The following is a 19,630-nucleotide window of genomic DNA, read 5'->3' on the forward strand; positions in this document are numbered from 1 at the left end:
TTTATTCAAAAGACAGTTCTGGGAATAAGTCTTCCAATTTGTGGGAGTTCCATCCACCATAAGCTTCAAGCAAGTTTTAATTTCTTATTATAAGACCGTAACTGGTGCTCTAATATCAGTCTGACTACTTGTTTCAGCTGAGGTCCCCACAACTGACTTACTGAAAGAGAAGCACTTGCCCTTCACCATAATGGAAACAACTAATTAAATGAAGTACATTTCACATCACGGACAATTCCCACCCTATTGCCACCCACTTGTTTTTCCCCTCATTAGATACAGGACTGTCTAAGCTAGAAAAAAGCAAAGCGTTTACTTCTGCTCAACTATGCTCTTATATCCTGTAGCCAGGCTATTGAACCCTAGGTCACTGTGATTTTTATAGTTAAAAACCTGCTTGGTTTAAGCTTTTTGAAGCTGCAGCAACTATATTTTCTTTTTCTTCTTTCTCTGCCTTGTTTGTCAAATGTATTACAATCCCCTATGAGGCCTCAGTGCTCCAAACCAGCCAGCTGGCTAACTACCTTGCGTATGAACAGGGGTGATGTCTGTAGAATTTGAGACTCTCAAGGCCACTGTATGTCAAACTGAACATCAGCTTACATGTCATTCCTTAAGTTAGTTCCTTCCACTTCTGCTTGGTATCCAGCAATTGATTCTGCTAAGTGCCTCCGGGCTCATACAAGCCAATTCACAGTTTGGAATCTTCTTTCAAGTACAAATTAGTAGCTGTACATCTGCTGTTGCTGTTCTGTTGGGACCTGTTGCTGTCCTGCCTGTGGTTGTGCTGGCTGGGCTGGAGTCTGCAGGACATCTGTTTGAGGGACTGCTCTCCACGTCAAGGGATGCTGTTCTGATATCTGGCTCCCTAACGGAGAAATGGAGTTCACCAAAGTGGTTAGGTTTATGAAATGTGCCACGGACTGAGGGTTTGTTGCTTCAGGCTGCGACTGTATTTGGATATCATTTTGGCGGTTGCCGTGAAGCATTGCAGAACCAGTGACTGTATCAAATGTCACAGTGAGAATGGAATTGTCTAGTTGTAATTGGCGTTCAGGAGTCGCAAGATGGCCTACAGCCACAGGTTGTAGGTTTGTAAACTGAGTCCCCGCTGGAGTGGTAATGGGAGTGACGCTAATATTGGTCAGCCCAACAGAGCTAGAAGGTGCCGTGACATTTGGATCGCCAAGGGTCACCACCACCTGAGGATAGAAACAATTGAGATTTTAAAAATGGCTTTACTTAGCAAAGTAATCACATCATTCCAAAACCCAAGAATTTTGAGCAACAGACAGCATAACTATATGTACTTTCCCCTGTGGATGGCATAAATGGAATTACTATCACATAAGGAATAAGGAAGCTCAAAAATTAGAATAGAGTCAGAGCTACATTATGCAAAAGATTAATATGATAACAGAAAATGTTTTACTTCCTTTATAAATCTTTATTATTGTTCCAGTGGGTTAAAAGTCTTTCTTGATTACTGTGTTTAATATGCACATTTATAAATTGTAGATCTCATGTGAATTTTATGGGAACTGTAAACCTGTAAAAGGCAGTTCACCCTGGATGAAAATGTTGTAAAAATCTATGTCAAATTACTGTTTAGTACATTTCTTGTCAAAATTAAGACTTGCATTCGTTGAATTTAATCAAAATTAACTACATAAAACAAATAGGATCACTGCAGCCAGAGAGGATGGTATTCATTGTAATTACCTCAACATTCATTATGAATGGAAACTGGCAAATAAAGCAGCATAATTCCAAATAAAGGGTAAGTGATTGGATGAACTTTAGGTTTTACCATTTTACCAAGAGTTACCAGTTGGCAGATCTGTTTGGATGACAGTTATGTAAGGGCAAGAGGCAAGACTGGTTTCATAGCTAATAACTGCTTTGATTTTTATGGAATAAAATGTTGCTACATTTGAGATTCTGGAAGGATGGGGGCAACATTTTCACCATCACCTCTCCCCACAGTGCTAGAGTCAGCAGAATCAGCAACAGGAAGCAAATCTGCCACTCCCTAGCGCAGGGGTAGTCAACCTGTGGTCCTCCAGATGTTCATGGACTACAATTCCCATGAGCCCCTGACAGCATTTGCTGGCAGGAGCTCATGGGAATTGTAGTTGATGAACATCTGGAGGACCACAGGTTGACTACCGCTGCCCTAGCGGATGTTCATAAAATGCAGGCATTTTCTCACATGGGAATGAATTTAGCTGCTAAGAGGGAACTTGCAGTCAGACACAGCATGACTTTTATGGGTCCCTTTCTTACACAAGTTATCACATCAATGGCCCAAAGCAAACTTCATACCCTCATTAGAATCTTTTAATAATAGTTCCAGCAATCCATTATAAACTTATGCTCTTTTCCAGTGCCTTTGTAAATAGCACTTACCTGCTGAATACTTTGCACAGCTGAATTGGTCTCATCCCCCACATTTCCTGTGAATTCAACTTCTTTTTCTGAATATTCACTGAAGGCAGAGTCCTCAGGCACTTGGACTTCTTCCTCTTCCCCTGGTTTATGCTTTCGTTTATGGCCACGTTTATGAGTCTTCATATGCTTGCCCTCTGGTAGCTCTCCTTGTTCCAGGGAGAGATCTGGCTACATAGACAGAGTTTTCAATGACATTCAATATCACTAATCTGTTCAATTTTGGGTTATTATATCTCTTGTAAAACTATGCTGGCACTGTGAAATATGTCAAAAAAGGAACCACAAAGTATACTTTCTTTTCTTCTTTTGATGCCACAATGTTGTTGAAGCATTATCTCATGGTGAAGCGGATATATCATGGAAAAAATTAACTATTTACTGTTTTTCTGGGTAAAGAGACAAGCCGTGTCTTTAGCAATGTCACACTGAATTCCATCTAGAAGTCAGTTTTCTGAAGAACCCACCAAGCGCATTGCTCCTAGATCACCATGAGAAACAGCACTGTGTGGCAAAAGATCCAAACTCTATAGCTCATATCTTTTTTGACTGCATATTGGTGACTTTTTTGGATTCAGCCAATGATAGCTTCTGGTGCTTCTTCCAGTTCCATGGTTTCACTGCTACTTAATACAGATTTTGTTTTAATGCTAGTTGTGGCAAAATTTTTGGCTGCAGTGGATTCCATGCAAGAGTGGAACCAGAGGATGATAGTAGAGCAATTTATGTTTTTAAGTGTTGGCTCACTGGATTATTTGAAATCAGGAAATGTCCATGCTACAGTTCTTAGGATGAAGTTGAATACTTTTATGGGCATGTCCCATATAGATCTCATCAAGGACAGACTGAAATGGTCTTAAGCAAGTGGTATGAATGGATTATAAATGTCTGGGGGTTGTGACTGATATATGCAAAGTGTGCCAGTAGAGTTTTAAAAGATCTGACTGATCATATTAGTTATGGATAAGCATCTCTTTTGTTCAGCAGATATTCACTGATGAAAGTTCCTGGCAGTGACGGCCATCCTCTATGTCACAAAATCTATAAGCGATGGCTGTGATAATGCAAACTCAAAGGATCTCTTCAATCACAAGGATGAGAATACATTTAAATACAGTGTAAAAGAAATTGGGTTCCCATCCCTTTTTACCAACATATACAGAAGAAGAAATAGGATGTTGTATAAAAAAATTCACATTCAGTTTTTACCTGTACAATCCCTATAGAAGAAGCATCTACTGTTGTGGTCTCTGGAAGTGGTTCTAAGTCATCAATTCTAACTGAGAGCACCTAAAAATAAAATATATTAAGGAATTAATCATCTGAAGCAGAATTAAAATGTATTACCATGTGAATGGATTTATTTTATATTCATTTGGTCATACCGGTACAAGAGATTTAGCACAACAGGGTACACCTGCCCTTGATCATTAAATAACTTATAACATTTTTGAAAAAGGTGGCATATAAAGTGGCAGACTAAATACCTGATTTACTATAGCTAATCATCATCACCATCATCATTAAACATAATAAAGCTCAAGCTGAGAACTCACTCACTACCTGATTGGCCCTCACTGAGGGTGTGCCACCAATAGAGAGAGTGAACACTATGCCAATGAGAGCCAACCAGGTCAAACTGCACTCTGCCAATAAGGGCCAATTTACTCCCTACCTGACTGGCCCCTCCCGGAAATATCCCCTCAATAAGAGCTGGCCCTCTCTGGTAGTTTAGCCCCAAATCAGGAGGGAACCGTTGGCCAGGAAGGGCTAATACAATTCAGCTCTCCACCTCCAACTTCCTGTTGGTTTCAGAGGTTTGCTGGGTGGAATAGGAAACACCCTTAGAGCATGCCGTGCTGCCAGTAAGTTTCCCTGGCCTCCTGACCTCTCTTTCAGTTCGAAGGACCTGTGGGAGGGGAGGGGGAATGAGCTGCTTCCTGGGACAGCCTCTGTGTGCCTTCTGGAGAGAGGGCTGCAGGAGGTCCAGAAATGCCCCCTTGCTGGCACGCTGGGACCCAGGGCAGCCTGTAAAAGCCTCTTCCCTGGGAATGCCCTGGACAGGATGCTAACAACGAGGCCAACCACCTGCCTACTAGACCCATGTCCATCATGGCTCCTAAAAACAACAGACATAAGAATAGGAGCCCCCCCCCTCTGTGAAATAATCAACCTCTCCCTCTCGATGGGAGAATGCCTGGAAGGGTTAAAAGAGGCAGTGGTATGCCCGTTGCTAAAAAAAACATCTTTGGCTCCATAGGAGCCTGACAACTACCGCCCTGTCTCACATTTAGCGTTTCTGGGGTTGAAAGGGCTGCTCTGGGCCGAATATCAGCATTCCTTGAGGAAACTTCAGCCTTTGACCCATTTCAGTCAGGTTTCTGGCCTGGCCATGGGGTAGAAACAGCGCTAGTTGCGCAGATGGACAACCTCCGTCACCAACTGGACTAAGGTGGGTCAGCGCTGCTGCTACTATTAGACTTGTCAGCAGCGTTTGACATAATTGATCATGAGCTCCTAGCTCACCACCTCGACGACACCAGGATACAGGGAACAGCCCTCAAATAGCTGATCTCCGGGGTCACAGACAGAGGGTAGCAATAGGAGAGAGAGTATCTAGCTGTCACCACCTTACATGTGGAGTCCCACAAGGAGCAGTCCTTTCGCCTATCCTATTTAATATCTTCATACGCCCTCTTGCTCAGCTGGTGTAGATGTTTGGGCTGGGTTGCCACCAATATGCAGATGACACCCAGCTCTTCCTCCTGATGGATGACTGCTCTAACTCTCCCCCAGAATCCTTAGCCACATGCCTGGAAGCAGTGACAAAATGGATCAGTCTTGTCTTTAGCTCAACCCTGCAAAGACAGAGGTCCTGTGGCTGGGTAGGAAGGGACCATGGGAAGAAGCACGCCTGCCCACTCTGGACAGTGCACAGCTCTTAGCGACTCACTCCGCCAGGAACCTGGGCATGATCCTCGATGCTTCCTTTACAATGGAAGCCCAGGTCACAAAGGTAACGTGACTGGCATTTTACCACTTCTGCCAAGCCAAACTACTAGTGCCCTACCTTGACCCAGAGCACCTAGCCACAGTGATCTATGGAGCGGTCACCTCCATATTGGACTTCTGCAATTTGCTCTACGTAGGCCTACCCTTATCCTTTATCTGGAAACTGCAACTGGTGCAGAATACCGCAGTCAGGATCCGACATGATATGATATGCATGCCATTTTGCTGCAATCTTTCCAAGACCATCACAACAAAGCAAATTTGAGACCTCTGGCATGGAAGATGGGGAAACTGTAGATGGGGCAATGAAGCACCATGGGGACATGTGAAGGAGGAAAACAGTAGTAGAGTATGCTTTTATACCCTGCTTTTCATTGCCTTCCCTTCCTATCCCCACAACAGACACCCTGTGAGGTAGGTGAGGCTGAAAGAGCTCTAAATCTGCTCTGTAAAAACAGTTTCTAACAAGACTGTGACTAGCCCAAGGTCATCCAGCATCTTGAGGAGCAGAGAATAAAAGTCAGTTTGCCACATTAGAAGGAGCTTCTCTTAACCACTACACCCAGCTGTACAAATTGCCATTGCCTTAAAGAGAATTAGCTAGATCACAGGCAGAAGAAGCTGGGAGGATGGTGTAAGTCTTTTTTTGCTTGCTCCTTGTCTGTTATGGGATTCTTTTCCTTTAAATGTGGACCTTCTGGCCAATGGCTTCTCAGAGCAGGCCAAGGAGGGAGACACTCAGGCATTCCCTGCATGAAGAGGTAATACTAGGTAGCAACTCTGCAAATCTTTGTCAACAGCACTCCATCCAGAAAACCTGCTGAAGAAGCCATTGCCCTAGTGGAATGTGTGTGAATGTTTAAAGTTAGGTGACCAGACTTTAACACTGGTAAAGCAGGACACCATTGACCGGGGGGGGGGGGGGGGTCTTGATTAAAAATTTTGTCTATATGGAGCAACAAAAATTTTCATAGAATGCATATAGCACAAAAATAGTATTGTAATATATATTTTTTAATTTCAACATAAGTACAATTTGCCAGGTGCCCCCTCCAAAAGTGGGACAATCTGGTCACCTTAGTTTAAAGGGCATAGTAACCTGGCCAAAACATAAGAAGAAGAGCTGCCCGAAAGAAGACTACTCAAAGGAGTCTCAGAATGGCTTACAATTGCTTACCCTTCCTCTCCCTGCATCAGACATCCTGTGAGGTAGTTGAAGCTGAGAGGACTGTAGGTGACTCAAGGTCATCGAGTTGGCTGAATGTGGTGTAGTGGGGAATCAAACCCAGTTTTCCAGGTTAAGGGCCACTACCCCAAGCTGGCTGTCTCCCTAACTATACTTCCTAATGGCCTTGGCATTGGGACAATATCTAAGCAGATCTCCCCTACCACTCTTGGGGCCTTTAATACAGACAAACCGGGTTCTATCCCTGCAAAGCTCCATGTTTTGGGGGGTAAAATAATAATTCCCAGCAAGGGCCCAGCAAGCAGCTGATGCTCCCCCCCCCTTTTTATGTGCTGCCTGAGAAATGGAGGGAAGGCATTTAAAGTGTGCTTGGCAGGCCCTTTAAATGTTTTCCCCAAGCCTTCTCTTACAGAGGAGAATGCTCTCAGTGCCAGTATTTATTTATTTTATTTATTTATTTATTTGATTTGTATGACCGCCGCTCTCGGAAACCGGCTCGCGGCGGTTCACAATGTTTTAATACAAATACAATATATTAACCATTAAAATTCCCCATTAAAACCCCATTAAAATAATGACTGAGTCACAATGATGGCGATTAAAAAAACTATTCCCGTACAGGCCCACTGGATGAGCAGAAGGGAACGGATAGATAATTGGGCATAGGGTGGAACAATCTGGGGAACCAGGTCAGTCTAGTACTGGCCTCCCCCCTCCGGGGAGAGGGGTCCGATCTTAGCCCCGGGCCATCACCCGGCCTTAGACAAACGCCTGGCGGAAGAGCTCCGTTTTGCAGGCTCTGCGGAACTCAGAGAGCTCCGACAGGGCCCGCAGCTCTTCAGGGAGCTCGTTCCACCAGGTAGGGGCCAGGACCGAAAAGGCCCTGGCCCTTGTCGAGGCCAGGCGTGCCTCCCGGGGTCCTGGGATCATCAGCAAATTCTTACCCGCAGAGCGAAGTACCCTGCGGGGGGCATAAGGAGATAGGCGGTCCCTCAAGTATGCAGGACCCAAGCCGCGTATAGTCTTAAAGGTTAATACCAAAACCTTGAACCTAATCCGGAAACAAACTGGCAACCAGTGCAGCTGCTTCAGCAGAGGCTGAACATGGGACCTCCAAGATGATTTAGTGAGGACCCGTGCAGCTGCATTCTGTACCAGCTGTAACTTCCGGGTTAGAGACAAGGGTAGGCCCGCGTAGAGCGAGTTACAGAAGTCTAATCTAGAAGTAACCATTGCATGGATCACAGTGGCCAGGTGTTCCGGGGGCAGGTAGGGCGCTAGTAGCCGAGCTTGGCGTAGATGGAGAAACGCCGTCCGAGCTACCTTAGTGACCTGGGCCTCCATGGAAAGTGAGGTATCCAGAATCACTCCCAAATTCCTGGCTTGGGGCACAGATGACAATTGTACCCCGTCCAGGCAGGGAAGACGCGCTTCCTGTTCCTGCTCCCTTCGGCCTAGCCAAAGGACCTCCGTCTTGGAGGGGTTGAGTCTCAGGCGGCTCCTCCTGATCCATCCAGCCACTGCTTCCAAACAACTGGCAAATTTTTCTGGGGGGAGATCTGGCCGGCCATCCATCAAGAGATAGAGCTGGGTATCATCAGCGTACTGATGACACCCAAGCCCATAACTCCGTACCAGCTGAGCCAGGGGACGCATATAGATGTTAAATAACGTGGGGGAGAGCACCGCTCCCTGTGGCACCCCACATGGGAGTGCAAAGGAGTCGGATAACTCCTCCCCCACAGCGACCCTCTGTGACCTGTTCTCTAGAAAGGAGGATAGCCATTTAAGAGCCACCCTTCCAATCCCAGTATCAGCGAGGCGGTGAACCAAGAGCTCGTGGTCAACCACATCAAATGCGGCTGACAGGTCTAATAGCACGAGAATGGCCGACCCGCCCCGGTCTAGCTGGCGCCGGAGATCATCTGTCAGGGCGACCAGCACGGTCTCCACCCCATGGCCAGGACGGAAGCCAGACTGGTATGGATCAAGGGCCGAAGTTTCCTCCAAAAATGCTAGGAGCTGGTCCGCGGCGGCCCTCTCAACCACCTTGCCCAGGAATGCAAGATGCGATACCGGGCGGTAGCTGGCGGGGTCCCGCGGATTCAGCGATGGTTTTTTCAGAAGAGGGCGAACCACTGCCTCCTTGAGCCGCTGAGGGAATTCTCCCGATGTAAGGGAGAGGTTTATAATCTCCCTCAGGGGAACACCTATCCGTGGGTCGCTGGTCTTAAGCAACCACGACGGACAGGGATCAAGGGGGCAAGTGGTCGCCCTCACTGACCCTAGCAATTTGTCCACTTCGGATAAAGAGAGCCGCCTGAAGCCATCAAACCTGATCCCCCGTAACGGCCACGGAGCTTCTAGTTCACAAACTGTATCAACTGTGGCAGTAAGGTCACGACGGAGCGACAAGATCTTATCCGCAAAATAGCTCGCAAAAGCCTCGCAGCCAAGTTCCAATTGTCTACTATTTTGGTGCCCTCCTTCGAGGGCAGTAAGGGTCCGAACTACCCTAAATAATTGGGCTGGGCGAGAGCTAGCGGACGCGATTTCCGCAGCAAAGTAGTCACACTTTGCCGCTTTCACCGCCATCTCATACGCCCTCATAAGCGTGCGATGAGATGTTCTTGTAGCTTCGTCGCGGGTCTTCCGCCACACTCGCTCTAGCCGTCTCACCTCCCTCTTCCTCTCCCGAAGCTCCGCGGTAAACCACGGAGCCTGCTTGAGGCGAGGGCGGAGAGGGCGCTCAGGGGCTATCTCGTCAATGGCGGCCAACAGGCGGGACTGCCAGTCCTCTACCAAGGCCTCCAACGAGACACCGGAGGGCATCGGGTCCCGCAGAGTATTCAGGAATCCTTCGGATTCCATAAGTCTCCGTGGGCGGACTAAAATGCGTCCGTCACCCAAACAGGGGAGGGGTGGCATCCGTAGGCGAGCCTTCAGGGTATGGTGGTCAGACCACGGAACGATGTTGTTAGCCACCAGATCGATCTCAACACCAGCACCAAATATCAAATCCAGGGTGTGGCCAGCCTGATGAGTGGGACCAGCAACAAACTGCGAGAACCCCAGTGTCGCCATGGCCGACAGCAGGTCCAGGCCAAGTCCTGGAGCCGACGAATCCTCATGGACATTAAAGTCCCCCAAAATTAATAATTTGGGGAACTGCAATGTCCAGGCGGCCGCCGCCTCCAGCAGGCCCAGCAGGGCATCGGGCGGGGCAGTGGGTGAACGGTACACCGCCCAGATGGCCACGTTCTCGACCGATTCCCACGTCAGGCCGACACATTCAACTCCTGGGATCGATGGTGCTGGGAGAGCCCTGAAGGCATAGCTGTCCCGGACTAGGATCGCCACCCCACCCCCCCTACCATGGAGCCGGGGCTGATGGAGGACCGAGAAGCCGGGTGGTGCAAGATCTTTAAGGGCGACTGTTTCACCTTCACGCACCCAGCTCTCGGTGATGCACGCCAGGTCTACCCCATGTCCTGCGAAATAGTCCCGCAGGGTTGAGGATTTGTTCTCGATCGACCTGGCGTTGCATAGCATCGTAAAGGCTGGGGGGAAGTATTTATGGGCCCACCAGGCAGCTGTTGATGAAACATCAACTGCTTGGTGGGCTCTTCCCTCCACCTTCTTAGGGGCTGCCTGAGAAAGCAGGGGAGGGGGAATATTTAAACTGCCAGAATTGTGACCCAATGACCTAATTGCAATTCAGCCACCATTGATTCAACCCATTTAAATTCCCAGAATGGGAGGTTTGGCTCAGATAGGTCTGAAAAGTACCATGATCAGCAACAAATATTGTATAACCAGGCAGCAGATTTTTCTCTGCAATTGCTTGCAGTACATTTTATTACAAAATAGGAAGGTGCAGATGTTTGTGAACTGCTCCAGTGCTGAATAAGCAGTTCCGGAGAGGAAGTAACATCTAAAGCAGAATATATTGTGACTCACCGCTTCTAGGAAACGGCAACTGTACTTATGGATGCTAAATGTCATAAATTACTGCCTCCATGTGACTGCTTTCCCTATCTGATTTTCTAACTTTGGACTTCTGACATACAATGTTTCTACATGGGTTGCCAGTTTCGGGCTGGGATATACCTAGAGTTTTAAGTGATGCAGACTGAGGAGGGCAGGGACTTCAATGGGATACAGTTCTATAAAGTCCAACTTACAAAACTGATCTCTGTTGATCATCACTGCTGATCAGATTGTTCCTGAACTGAACCCCCAAACCAAACCTAAAGCCCCAAAATGAACCAGCCACTTCAGGCTGATCTGTTTCACTTCTCTCCACTTAATAAGCTGGGGAAAGTGAAACGTGCTGCTGAAATAACTGTCCAAATATTTAAGCCTAACAGCTGACAGGAGGATCTGCCAACCTGCTAGGATTAAATACCTGGCAGCCATTTCAGTGGTCTTGTTTTGCTTCTCACTGCTTCAAAGCATCAGGGGGTTTGTGTATGAGATGGATTAAAGAGCTGCCAGACATTTAAACCTAACAGTTGACAGGTGGACTGGATTCAGCTGTTAGGTTTAAATGGGTCAAAGCCTCAAGTCAAACTGGACAGAACTCCAGGAAATGTTCAGTGGAAGCACATCCCCCAAACTTTGGTTTAGAGGGCATGAACCAGGCCAAATTCATGATGAATTTTGGCTCATGAACCAGTTCATGCCCATCCCTGCTCGCAAGGTTTCCCTGGCTTTCCTCCAGTTCTTCTCAAGCCTGCTTTGGTCCAAAGCTTTTGGGGAGATCACAGTAAAGCCACAGTTTTCACATCTTTTGAGAAGAGGCTTTGAAAGCCCCCCACCCACTGTGGCCGCCCAGCAGACACATAGAAGCGGCATTGCCCCTGGGTGTGGCGTTTCAGGGCACGGTGGGAAGGCCTGCTTCCCCCCCCCCCTCCCCACCGGCAGTGGCGCAGCCTTCCCCTCGAACCTAGAAGCACACCCGGGGCCTCTTTGAGGCCCCAGGTGTGCTTCTAAGCCTGCAGGGAATGGGCCTTCTTTACTCATGGTGTCCTGCCACTTCCGCGTCGCTTTCTGGCCTGTCCTGGTGAGGGCCTAGATTGTGCCCTCACTCGATTGGCTAGAACTGATGTCTGTCCTGGTGAGGGGCCAATCAGAAGGCGTGAAGCACCTTCCGATTGGCCCCTCACCCGGACCAGCCCCGCCCACTCTCCGCTCACTTACCCCTTAGTGAAATATGAAGGTGGAAAGATACCAATTTGCTGCTATTCACAGGTTTCCTCAAATATGTTACCACAATCCCAGATGTATTTACTACTCAGTTAATTATGCATCTTGACTCTAATTAGCCTCTCCTGGTACATAGACCCCCTACCTATATGTAATGTCTGAAATATTCTGTTTCGGTGAAAGAGTGTGTATCTACATACACTAAGCCTCTCAGTTCTCACTTATACCCGCAATTGAACTTTTTTCGTCTTGAAGGTGCCACTTGACTCAAACTTCATTCTCACATCTGTTTGTTGTATTTGTGTGCTAATTTACTGCCAATCACTGATCTTACAAGGCACCTTAAGCCAATCTCAGATATAACCATCCAGTTACTTATGCATCTTGAGTCTAACTAGTCCTTCCTGGGAACTAGCCCCTCCACCTCTCTCTATCTATGTGAAACGCTTGAGGAAATTCTGTTTCTCTGTATCTGAAGAATTGTGCTTGCTTTGTTGATCTTAAAGGTCCCATTGGACTCAAACTTTGTTCCATGAATACTGTGAGATGTATTCTCTTCAGATGCAGCAGTGGGAAGATGTGAAGAACAGATTTAAACAACCATCATAATGAATCAAATTCGCTGTGCATAAAAACACATTAAGAACAAGAGTACATACAACTAAAAAGACAGGAGAATCATCAACCATTAGGATATTAGCATGCTCACCTCAGGATGTTTTCGCCTCATGTGACGGCTCATTGATGCTCTGGTAGAAACCTTCGTTCCACAAAGCTGACAGCTCTGAGCTTCTACCTTATCGTGAGTCAGCTGGATGTGTTTCTGCAGCATGTAATCAGTGACATACTTTTTATCACACACTGAACATGTCCACTGCTTCCCCACTGGCAGATGATAAAACCAAAATTTGTTTTAGTATTGCATTTGTATCACAGCAACCACTTTTTAGAATTATACAATACAGAATCCAGAAGTAGTTAACTTTGGAAACTGCCAGACATTTACCTGTGTGAATAAGCTTATGCGTCTCCATTGTGTTCCTTTCACTAAAAGTTTTTCCACAGAGCTCACACATGAAATCTTTGATTCCTGCCAAACAGAAAACTCATTAGGATCAGAATGATAATCTGCTTTGGCACAAGTGGGTGACCTCCAGAAATCAGTGCAAATTCTAATTCATGAAAGCCAGTGAATATGGGATTGGTGTAGTAAGTTTTAAACTTGCCCAAAAGGAAGCTCCCAAATCTACTTTGGATCCCATCAAAGAGACATGTGCTGGAAACCCCTTGTTGAAACATGGGTTCTTAGGCATGTGCAGGCAACTGGATCAACACCATGGTGTGGGGAAAAGACTTTCCCACAATGCTAGTTTGCCAACATGGAATTACCTCGGGGAATTACTATTTATCCCACTCTGGAAATTTCCATCAGCACATTTCTTTAACAGGATTTTCTGGATAAATTTGAAGTAGAAAATTTTCCCTTCTAAGTTTATAAATCATTTAAATAATGTTAGAAAAAGAAGCTGTGGCCATGTAGAAACACTGGGGATTGTGTCTGTCTACTGTTGCTATCTAATATTTAAGCCAGGGGTAGTCAAACTGCGGCCCTCCAGATGTCCATGGACTACAATTCCCAGGAGCCCCTGCCAGCGTTCGCTGGCAGGGGCTCCTGGGAATTGTAATCCATGGACATCTGGAGGGCTGCAGTTTGACAACCCCTGGTTTAAGCCATCTAACATGACTGATTTGTAGCAGAACAGCCCTTACACACAGTTATAGATAAAAAGAATATATTTTCAAATGTGAGGCAGAAAGTTTCCCATAAAACATGCTATTGGTACATTTTTTTTACCCCACGCAACTGGTTAGAGGGCATTTAGTAGTTCCTAGGGCCATTTTAGGTCAGGGAAATAGCATGAGAGAGGGCCTAAACCCTCCCTTTCCACACACTGTGATCCCAATACAGATTGGCTGAGAACCACAATTAAGGAACTAAGTTTCAAACCCTCAGCACACATCTGCTTCACAGAACCCTTTGCAGGAATAGCACACTGTTCAAAACTCTCAGTCCTCATAAAATGAAGGACCTCTTAACACTAGGCTAAAGATTTTGTAATTCCCTAGCAAAGATTACAAAGATGTACTTTTTAGTTCAAAGCATCTCATCACTGTTATTAGTATCGGCAGTTCTTCAGTTCTAATTCACAGTTCATATGATTCAAAATACGAATATATTTCTTTGGCTTCCTGTCTTTATCAGCTACATGAATCATGCTAGTAATTTTTTTATTCTGGAAAAGATGTTAGGGCAAAAAATTACAGGTGCACTTGGTAAAAAGCATTAGCAGAGTAAACTTCTACAGATCTACACGTACTCCAAATTACACGTATTTGTCTGTCATACTTCCTCCATAATAACTTGGGAATTCCATATTCCATAAAATAAATAAAGCTGGTGCAATGTAAAATTGCAGGCAAGTAAAATATAATTGTGTCAGTTGCTAAGGTACAACACTAGGCACATCTTCCAGAAAGCTGAACTTAGTTGTACTTCCGTAGGAAACATGCATACAACAAATATATAAGAAGTAACTGATGTCACTGTACAGCGACTATGGAATGACTGTATTGTACAATGACATCACCAAAGAGAATAGCAGAACACTTCCTGGTGGATTTGCAGGCAGTGAGCTTGCTTTATTTAATGGCTCCTGTCAACAGGCTCACCTGTGTGCCTTTTGTAGTGCTTCAGCATGTTGACTTTTTGTGCAAATTTCCGATGGCACTCCATGCATTCATACTCTTTTATTCCTTTGTGTAGTTTCATGTGATGGCGCAATGCATGTTTTGTTTTCATGCCTGTAAGAGACAAAGCCTAAACTGAAGCTTGATGAAGAAGTCCTTTCACCATACTTCTCCTGAGCAACGCTCAAGCAAAAAGACTGTCATGGATCAGTCAGGCACCATCAATCCTGAAGAAGCCGAGGACTCTGTGGAAGGGGCTGGTGAAGGTGGACCCAGCTCACAGCTAGTTACAGACAGCTGGCTACAGGAAGCTACATCTGCCCTGCCAAATGATGTTCCACCCTCTGATAGCAACAACCCAGCTGTTCACTACCATGGTTCAGAATAAAGCAGTGTTCCACCATCCAATGAACCTCCCTTGTCTTCAGAACCACTGGAACATAGAAGAAGAAGAGTTGGTTCTTATATGCCACTTTTCCCTACCCGAAGGAGGCTCAAAGCGGCTTACAGTCACCTTTCCATTCCTCTCCCCACAACAGACACCCTGTGGGGTGGGTGAGGCTGAGAGAGCCCTGATATCACTGCTCGGTCAGAACAGTTTTATCAGTGCTGTGGCGAGCCCAAGGTCACCCAGGTGGCTGCATGTGGGGGAGAGCAGAATCGAACCCGGCTCGCCAGATTAGAAGTCTGCACTCCTAACCACTACACCAAACTGGCTGGAGGAAGGTCTGTCACGAGATGTTGGAAAGAAGGTAAAGTGCACGATTAGCAGTCCAGAGAGACTTGGATCTAGATACTTAGAAAGGGTGCACATGCACTTGCATGATGCCATCCAGTTGCAAGAAGAACATCTCTGCTATAAAGAATGGCGAGAGGAAACAATGTGCTGCCACTGACTCTTTGTATTTGGACTCAGACTTTTAGATTTGCCCTGAACCTGCTCTTGTTGCAAAGTTGCTGACTCTGCATATGACCTAGGATATGGACTCTGACCACTCTCTGCTGGTTGTGTTCACCTTGCCTTGTTCATGCATTAGCTCAGCTAACCTGCCCTGTGCTCAGCATGTTCCAGGACAAAGACTCTGTGTGTTTTAAGCCAATGGCCACTTCCTAGCGAAAGGTAGAAAATGCTTCTCCAAATCCAAGTGAAACTGTCTTTGTGCTACAGCTTGTTTTAGAAAACAATCCACATAAACTTTCAAGAAATACATTAAAAACAGCCCTGAAAGATTGCAGAGGTTATTAAATCAGTCTTTCAGAAATGAATTATGATGCTCTGTGTGTGCTGTCAAATTTATTTAAATTAATTCAGCTGCTGCAGCATTTGAAAAGCCAGCCTAGGATCTAGGATATGCCAGAAGAGCTGCAAAAGGAGTTTCTGAGCATTTTATACTCATAAATAACAGCTGAGATCCTCACTACTGCTACCCTTCCAAGTCAGAGAGTAGCTGCAACACTGGGGGAGGTGAATTAATCTTTTCTTCAAACATTAATTATGTGGGGATGCTGCTTGCCAAATTGGGGAAAACATACAGACATCCAGGGGGGTCCTCTTGAGGTCACAAGTGTGGGGAAGCTATCCCCTGTCCAGACTGACCCTGCCTTGGTGCAGTAACATAACCAAATTTAGGCCCTGGTTGCTTCAGGTCACTCCCCAGTAAATTACAGAAAATGAAGCAAAAAAAAAAAAGATTAATTGAAGAAACTTAAGAAAAAATTTTAATAACAAAACATAGTGTTTAGTTCTTAATGTGCAGGAAAAAGATAAAACTGTCTACTTGCGTAGTAGGGCTGCCAACCTCCAGGTGTGACATGAGATCTCCCAAGATTACAACTGCCCTTCAGATTACAGAAATCAAGTCCCCTGTAGAAAAATGCCTTTGGAAGGTGGTCTCTTTGAGACTCTATGGCACTGCACCTTGTTGCAGCCCTCTGACAAACCCAACGGTTCCCAGGTTCCATCCCCAATACTCCAGGAATTTTGGAACTCAGAGTTGACTACCGTATCAGGTGTCCATAACCTTATGACCTTCCCTAGCCAATTAGGGTTGTCTCTGGAACTTTCTGAATAAGAATTAACTCCCTTCTCCCCCCCCCCCCCCCCCTTCACAGCTGAACCAAGTTATTTAGCCACCAGGCTTTTGAGTTATAAAATGGGTAATAGTGTTTGCAACTAGGCAACACTGAGATTAAAAGTAATTATAACTAATGTAATGCACAAGGAAAGTTTTGCTACAGCTATGTTTTGGTACAGCTACATCCCACCAGTTCCTCTATTAAATAACCTGAGTTCCACTGTGATAGAAACCCCTCCCCTTTTTCTGAGAAGAATTTGGTATTCTGTTACTATTATGAGTGTGTCAAAGATCATTTCTTCACTGCAGGCTTTGCACTGGGCTGCAGGCTGGAGTTTGAGCCAAGGCAGGTTGCCCTGCCTTTTCCTGCTCCCACATGGGGGAGCATTTGGCCTGGTGCAGGTCATCCGCCCTGGATTTGTGCTCCCACACAGGAGCCAGGGCAGCAAAGTTCCCAGTGTGGAAACAGTCAAAGAGTCACAGATGGACAATCCATGACAGGTAGGGCTGGCAGGTGACAACATGTAACATTTGGAGATGAACATAGTTATTGAAGGAGAGTGAATTCTTAGTAATTGTTATGAAAACCCTGCATCCCACCTATTTCTGCATCTCTTCAGTGGCATGCCTACTACCAGTTGAGAATCACTCCTCTATGGCATAGTGTTAAGACATGATGCATTATCATCAGTAGAGATAATTTTCCTTCTGTAATTCAGGTACAATTATAGTGCACCTGATTTACTTTAACTTACGTAAGCAAGAAAGAAAATAAAAAGAAAAGAAGTTATCAGCACTATGGCATCACACCAGTTGGTCATGTGTATGAGACTTCAGAAGTTAAAATGTGCTCTGCTGCAGAGCTATGCTGATGTAAAATTATATTTAAAAATATGAAAAAATACTCATACCTTTGCCACATTCTGCACACAGGTATTCTCGGATATTATCATGGACTCTCATATGTTCTTTTAACATATCTTTCCTTGCAAATGACTTACCACACTGTTCGCAGGCATGACTTTTCACACCTTTTAAAAACAAAGAAAAGAGACTGCTATATAAACAAAATATCAAAGGAAAAAAATACAGATTGTGTGTGCAGGCTAATCCAAAAGTGCCCCCTTTCAGCATCTTTCATAAAGCAGAAAACAGTCTTGAAAGACAAAGCATTTTAAAAGAAGACGTAGAATGACAGAGGAAGCAGAAAAGGACAGTAGTGGAAGCTGTGGAGATACCTCAAAACAGTTGCAAGAAAAGTTCCCCAAAGAGATGACAAATAAACAATACATTTCTGAGAATCAGATCGTTGCTGGTGGGCATGGCACTTGGAGCATGCAAGGGACCCCTCCCCCCTTTCCTGGGAGGCTTAGGGTGTTCATTCACTTATCTGGGCATGGAGCCTTGCCGCCGTCTGCTACCTTGTGCAAACTGCACAGGGCAGCCCTTTGCTGCTGCCAGCACAGACTCCTCCATCGCTGGTACGGCTTCTCCACTGTCCTAGCTGGCTGCCCTGTGGCTGCCGGCTTCAGGACTCTGCCACTACCTCCACTACTGTGGCCATACCCACACTGCCGGATGCTGAGACAGTGGTGGTGGCGGTGGAGGCCACAGCAGCAGAGGCCACAGCAGCGGAGGCTGTAGTGGCGCTGGTTGAGTCCTAAACCTGGCAACCATGGGGCAGCCAGCTAGGATGAAGGAGCCCATGGCAGTGATGGAAGAGGCCACAGTGATGGCAGCAGAGGGCAGCCCCATGCAGGTTGTGCACAGCAGTGGGCAGCTGCATGGCATCCTGGCTAGGTGAGTGAACACCCAAAGCATCCTGGGTGGAGGGGGTCTAGCTAGCTGCTGCAGCCTCTGCCACTGCAGCCTCTGCTGCCACCGTGTCTGGTAGTGAAGTTGGGGCTGCTGCCTTGGCCTCAGCCAGTGAAGCCACAGCTTCCTTCTGCATCTATCTCCCTGCCTCTCTGTGACTGATGCATTGGCCTCAGCTGGCACGGGTGCAGGTGTCGCCTTGGCCAACGTCACTAGCCGCCTCCCTGCCTCTTCTGGCTCGCTCCCTGGGGTGGGACAATGGACACCATGTCCATACCCATTTCCATTCCAGGAGGCATGCCAGAAGAAGTGCCCCACATCAAAAAGTAGAAAAACATCAAGAGCTAGATGGAAAGAAGCAGTAAGAAAGTGACCAAAGCAAACAAGGGGGCTCTTTTCAACTAGGAATGAGCTCCATCACATTGTAGAAGGAGAGCCTTGCAGAGGTGTCACAGAAATGCTTCTTAAACCAGAAGGAGTGACCACCTCTGTCCAGTTGGAATGTCTGGTAGAGCCAGTTCCCCTTGCCTCCTTCAACCAAGTCCTAGGTAGTCTGACTTCTGTGACTTCTAACTACCTTTGCTGCAGTTCATCAGTTCCATTGATTTGTTGCCATGGTGAGGACACAGCAAAGAGGCAGGTGGTATGGGAAGATCAATACATGCTGCATAATGGAACGTATAATGTGGTTTCTACAATTCAGGTCTGCTTTATAGCCTGACATGGCCACAGGGCATTCTTCCTTTCCTAAGAGCTCTTTCCCACCAAAAGGTTTTGGGGTATTGGGTTCAGAATCCTACTTCAAAGTACAAATGAGTCATTATAATGCATTTTCCCCACAAAAAGAGCTACAGAATAACAATACAGACTAAAATAGCAGCAGAAGAACAGAACCTTCATTATAAAGAAAATAATAATAAAATGAGTCTACCTGTATGAATAAGTTTATGCCGTTCTAAATTCCCTATGCTGTTAAAAATCCTTCCACAGATTTCACATGGATGGATATATCTAAAATGGGAAATAAAGATCAGCTAATGATATTCTTTTTCTGATTAACTGAAAGTCTATGATCTCACACATGTATTTTAATTTGGAAAAAAAAGAATCCCACAGTTTCTAAGTATCTCTTCAAAAG

At 45.9% G+C, this 19,630-nt stretch overlaps 1 protein-coding gene across 3 annotated transcripts in view; it reads right to left on the reverse strand.

The window, feature by feature from the left end:
- Positions 1-549: 549 nt before the first annotated feature.
- PRDM15 (PR/SET domain 15) overlaps positions 550-19,630 on the reverse strand; it is a 55,621-nt gene continuing 36,540 nt past the window's right edge. For 2 of the 3 annotated variants that reach the window (XM_077342763.1, XM_077342764.1), the window contains 8 exons: positions 19,424-19,503; positions 17,589-17,708; positions 14,585-14,716; positions 12,861-12,944; positions 12,564-12,739; positions 3,658-3,738; positions 2,410-2,619; positions 550-1,202 (listed from right to left, as the gene is read on the reverse strand). In XM_077342763.1, coding sequence (XP_077198878.1) covers positions 723-1,202; positions 2,410-2,619; positions 3,658-3,738; positions 12,564-12,739; positions 12,861-12,944; positions 14,585-14,716; positions 17,589-17,708; positions 19,424-19,503 — 1,363 coding nt within the window. In that variant the 3' untranslated portion in view covers positions 550-722. The remainder of the gene's footprint in view (positions 1,203-2,409; positions 2,620-3,657; positions 3,739-12,563; positions 12,740-12,860; positions 12,945-14,584; positions 14,717-17,588; positions 17,709-19,423; positions 19,504-19,630) is intronic. The other variant, XM_077342765.1, reaches the window with a different exon arrangement.

The sequence above is a fragment of the Paroedura picta genome, chromosome 6 (genome assembly GCF_049243985.1).
Source record: "Paroedura picta isolate Pp20150507F chromosome 6, Ppicta_v3.0, whole genome shotgun sequence".
Classification (NCBI taxonomy): Eukaryota; Metazoa; Chordata; class Lepidosauria; order Squamata; family Gekkonidae; genus Paroedura; species Paroedura picta.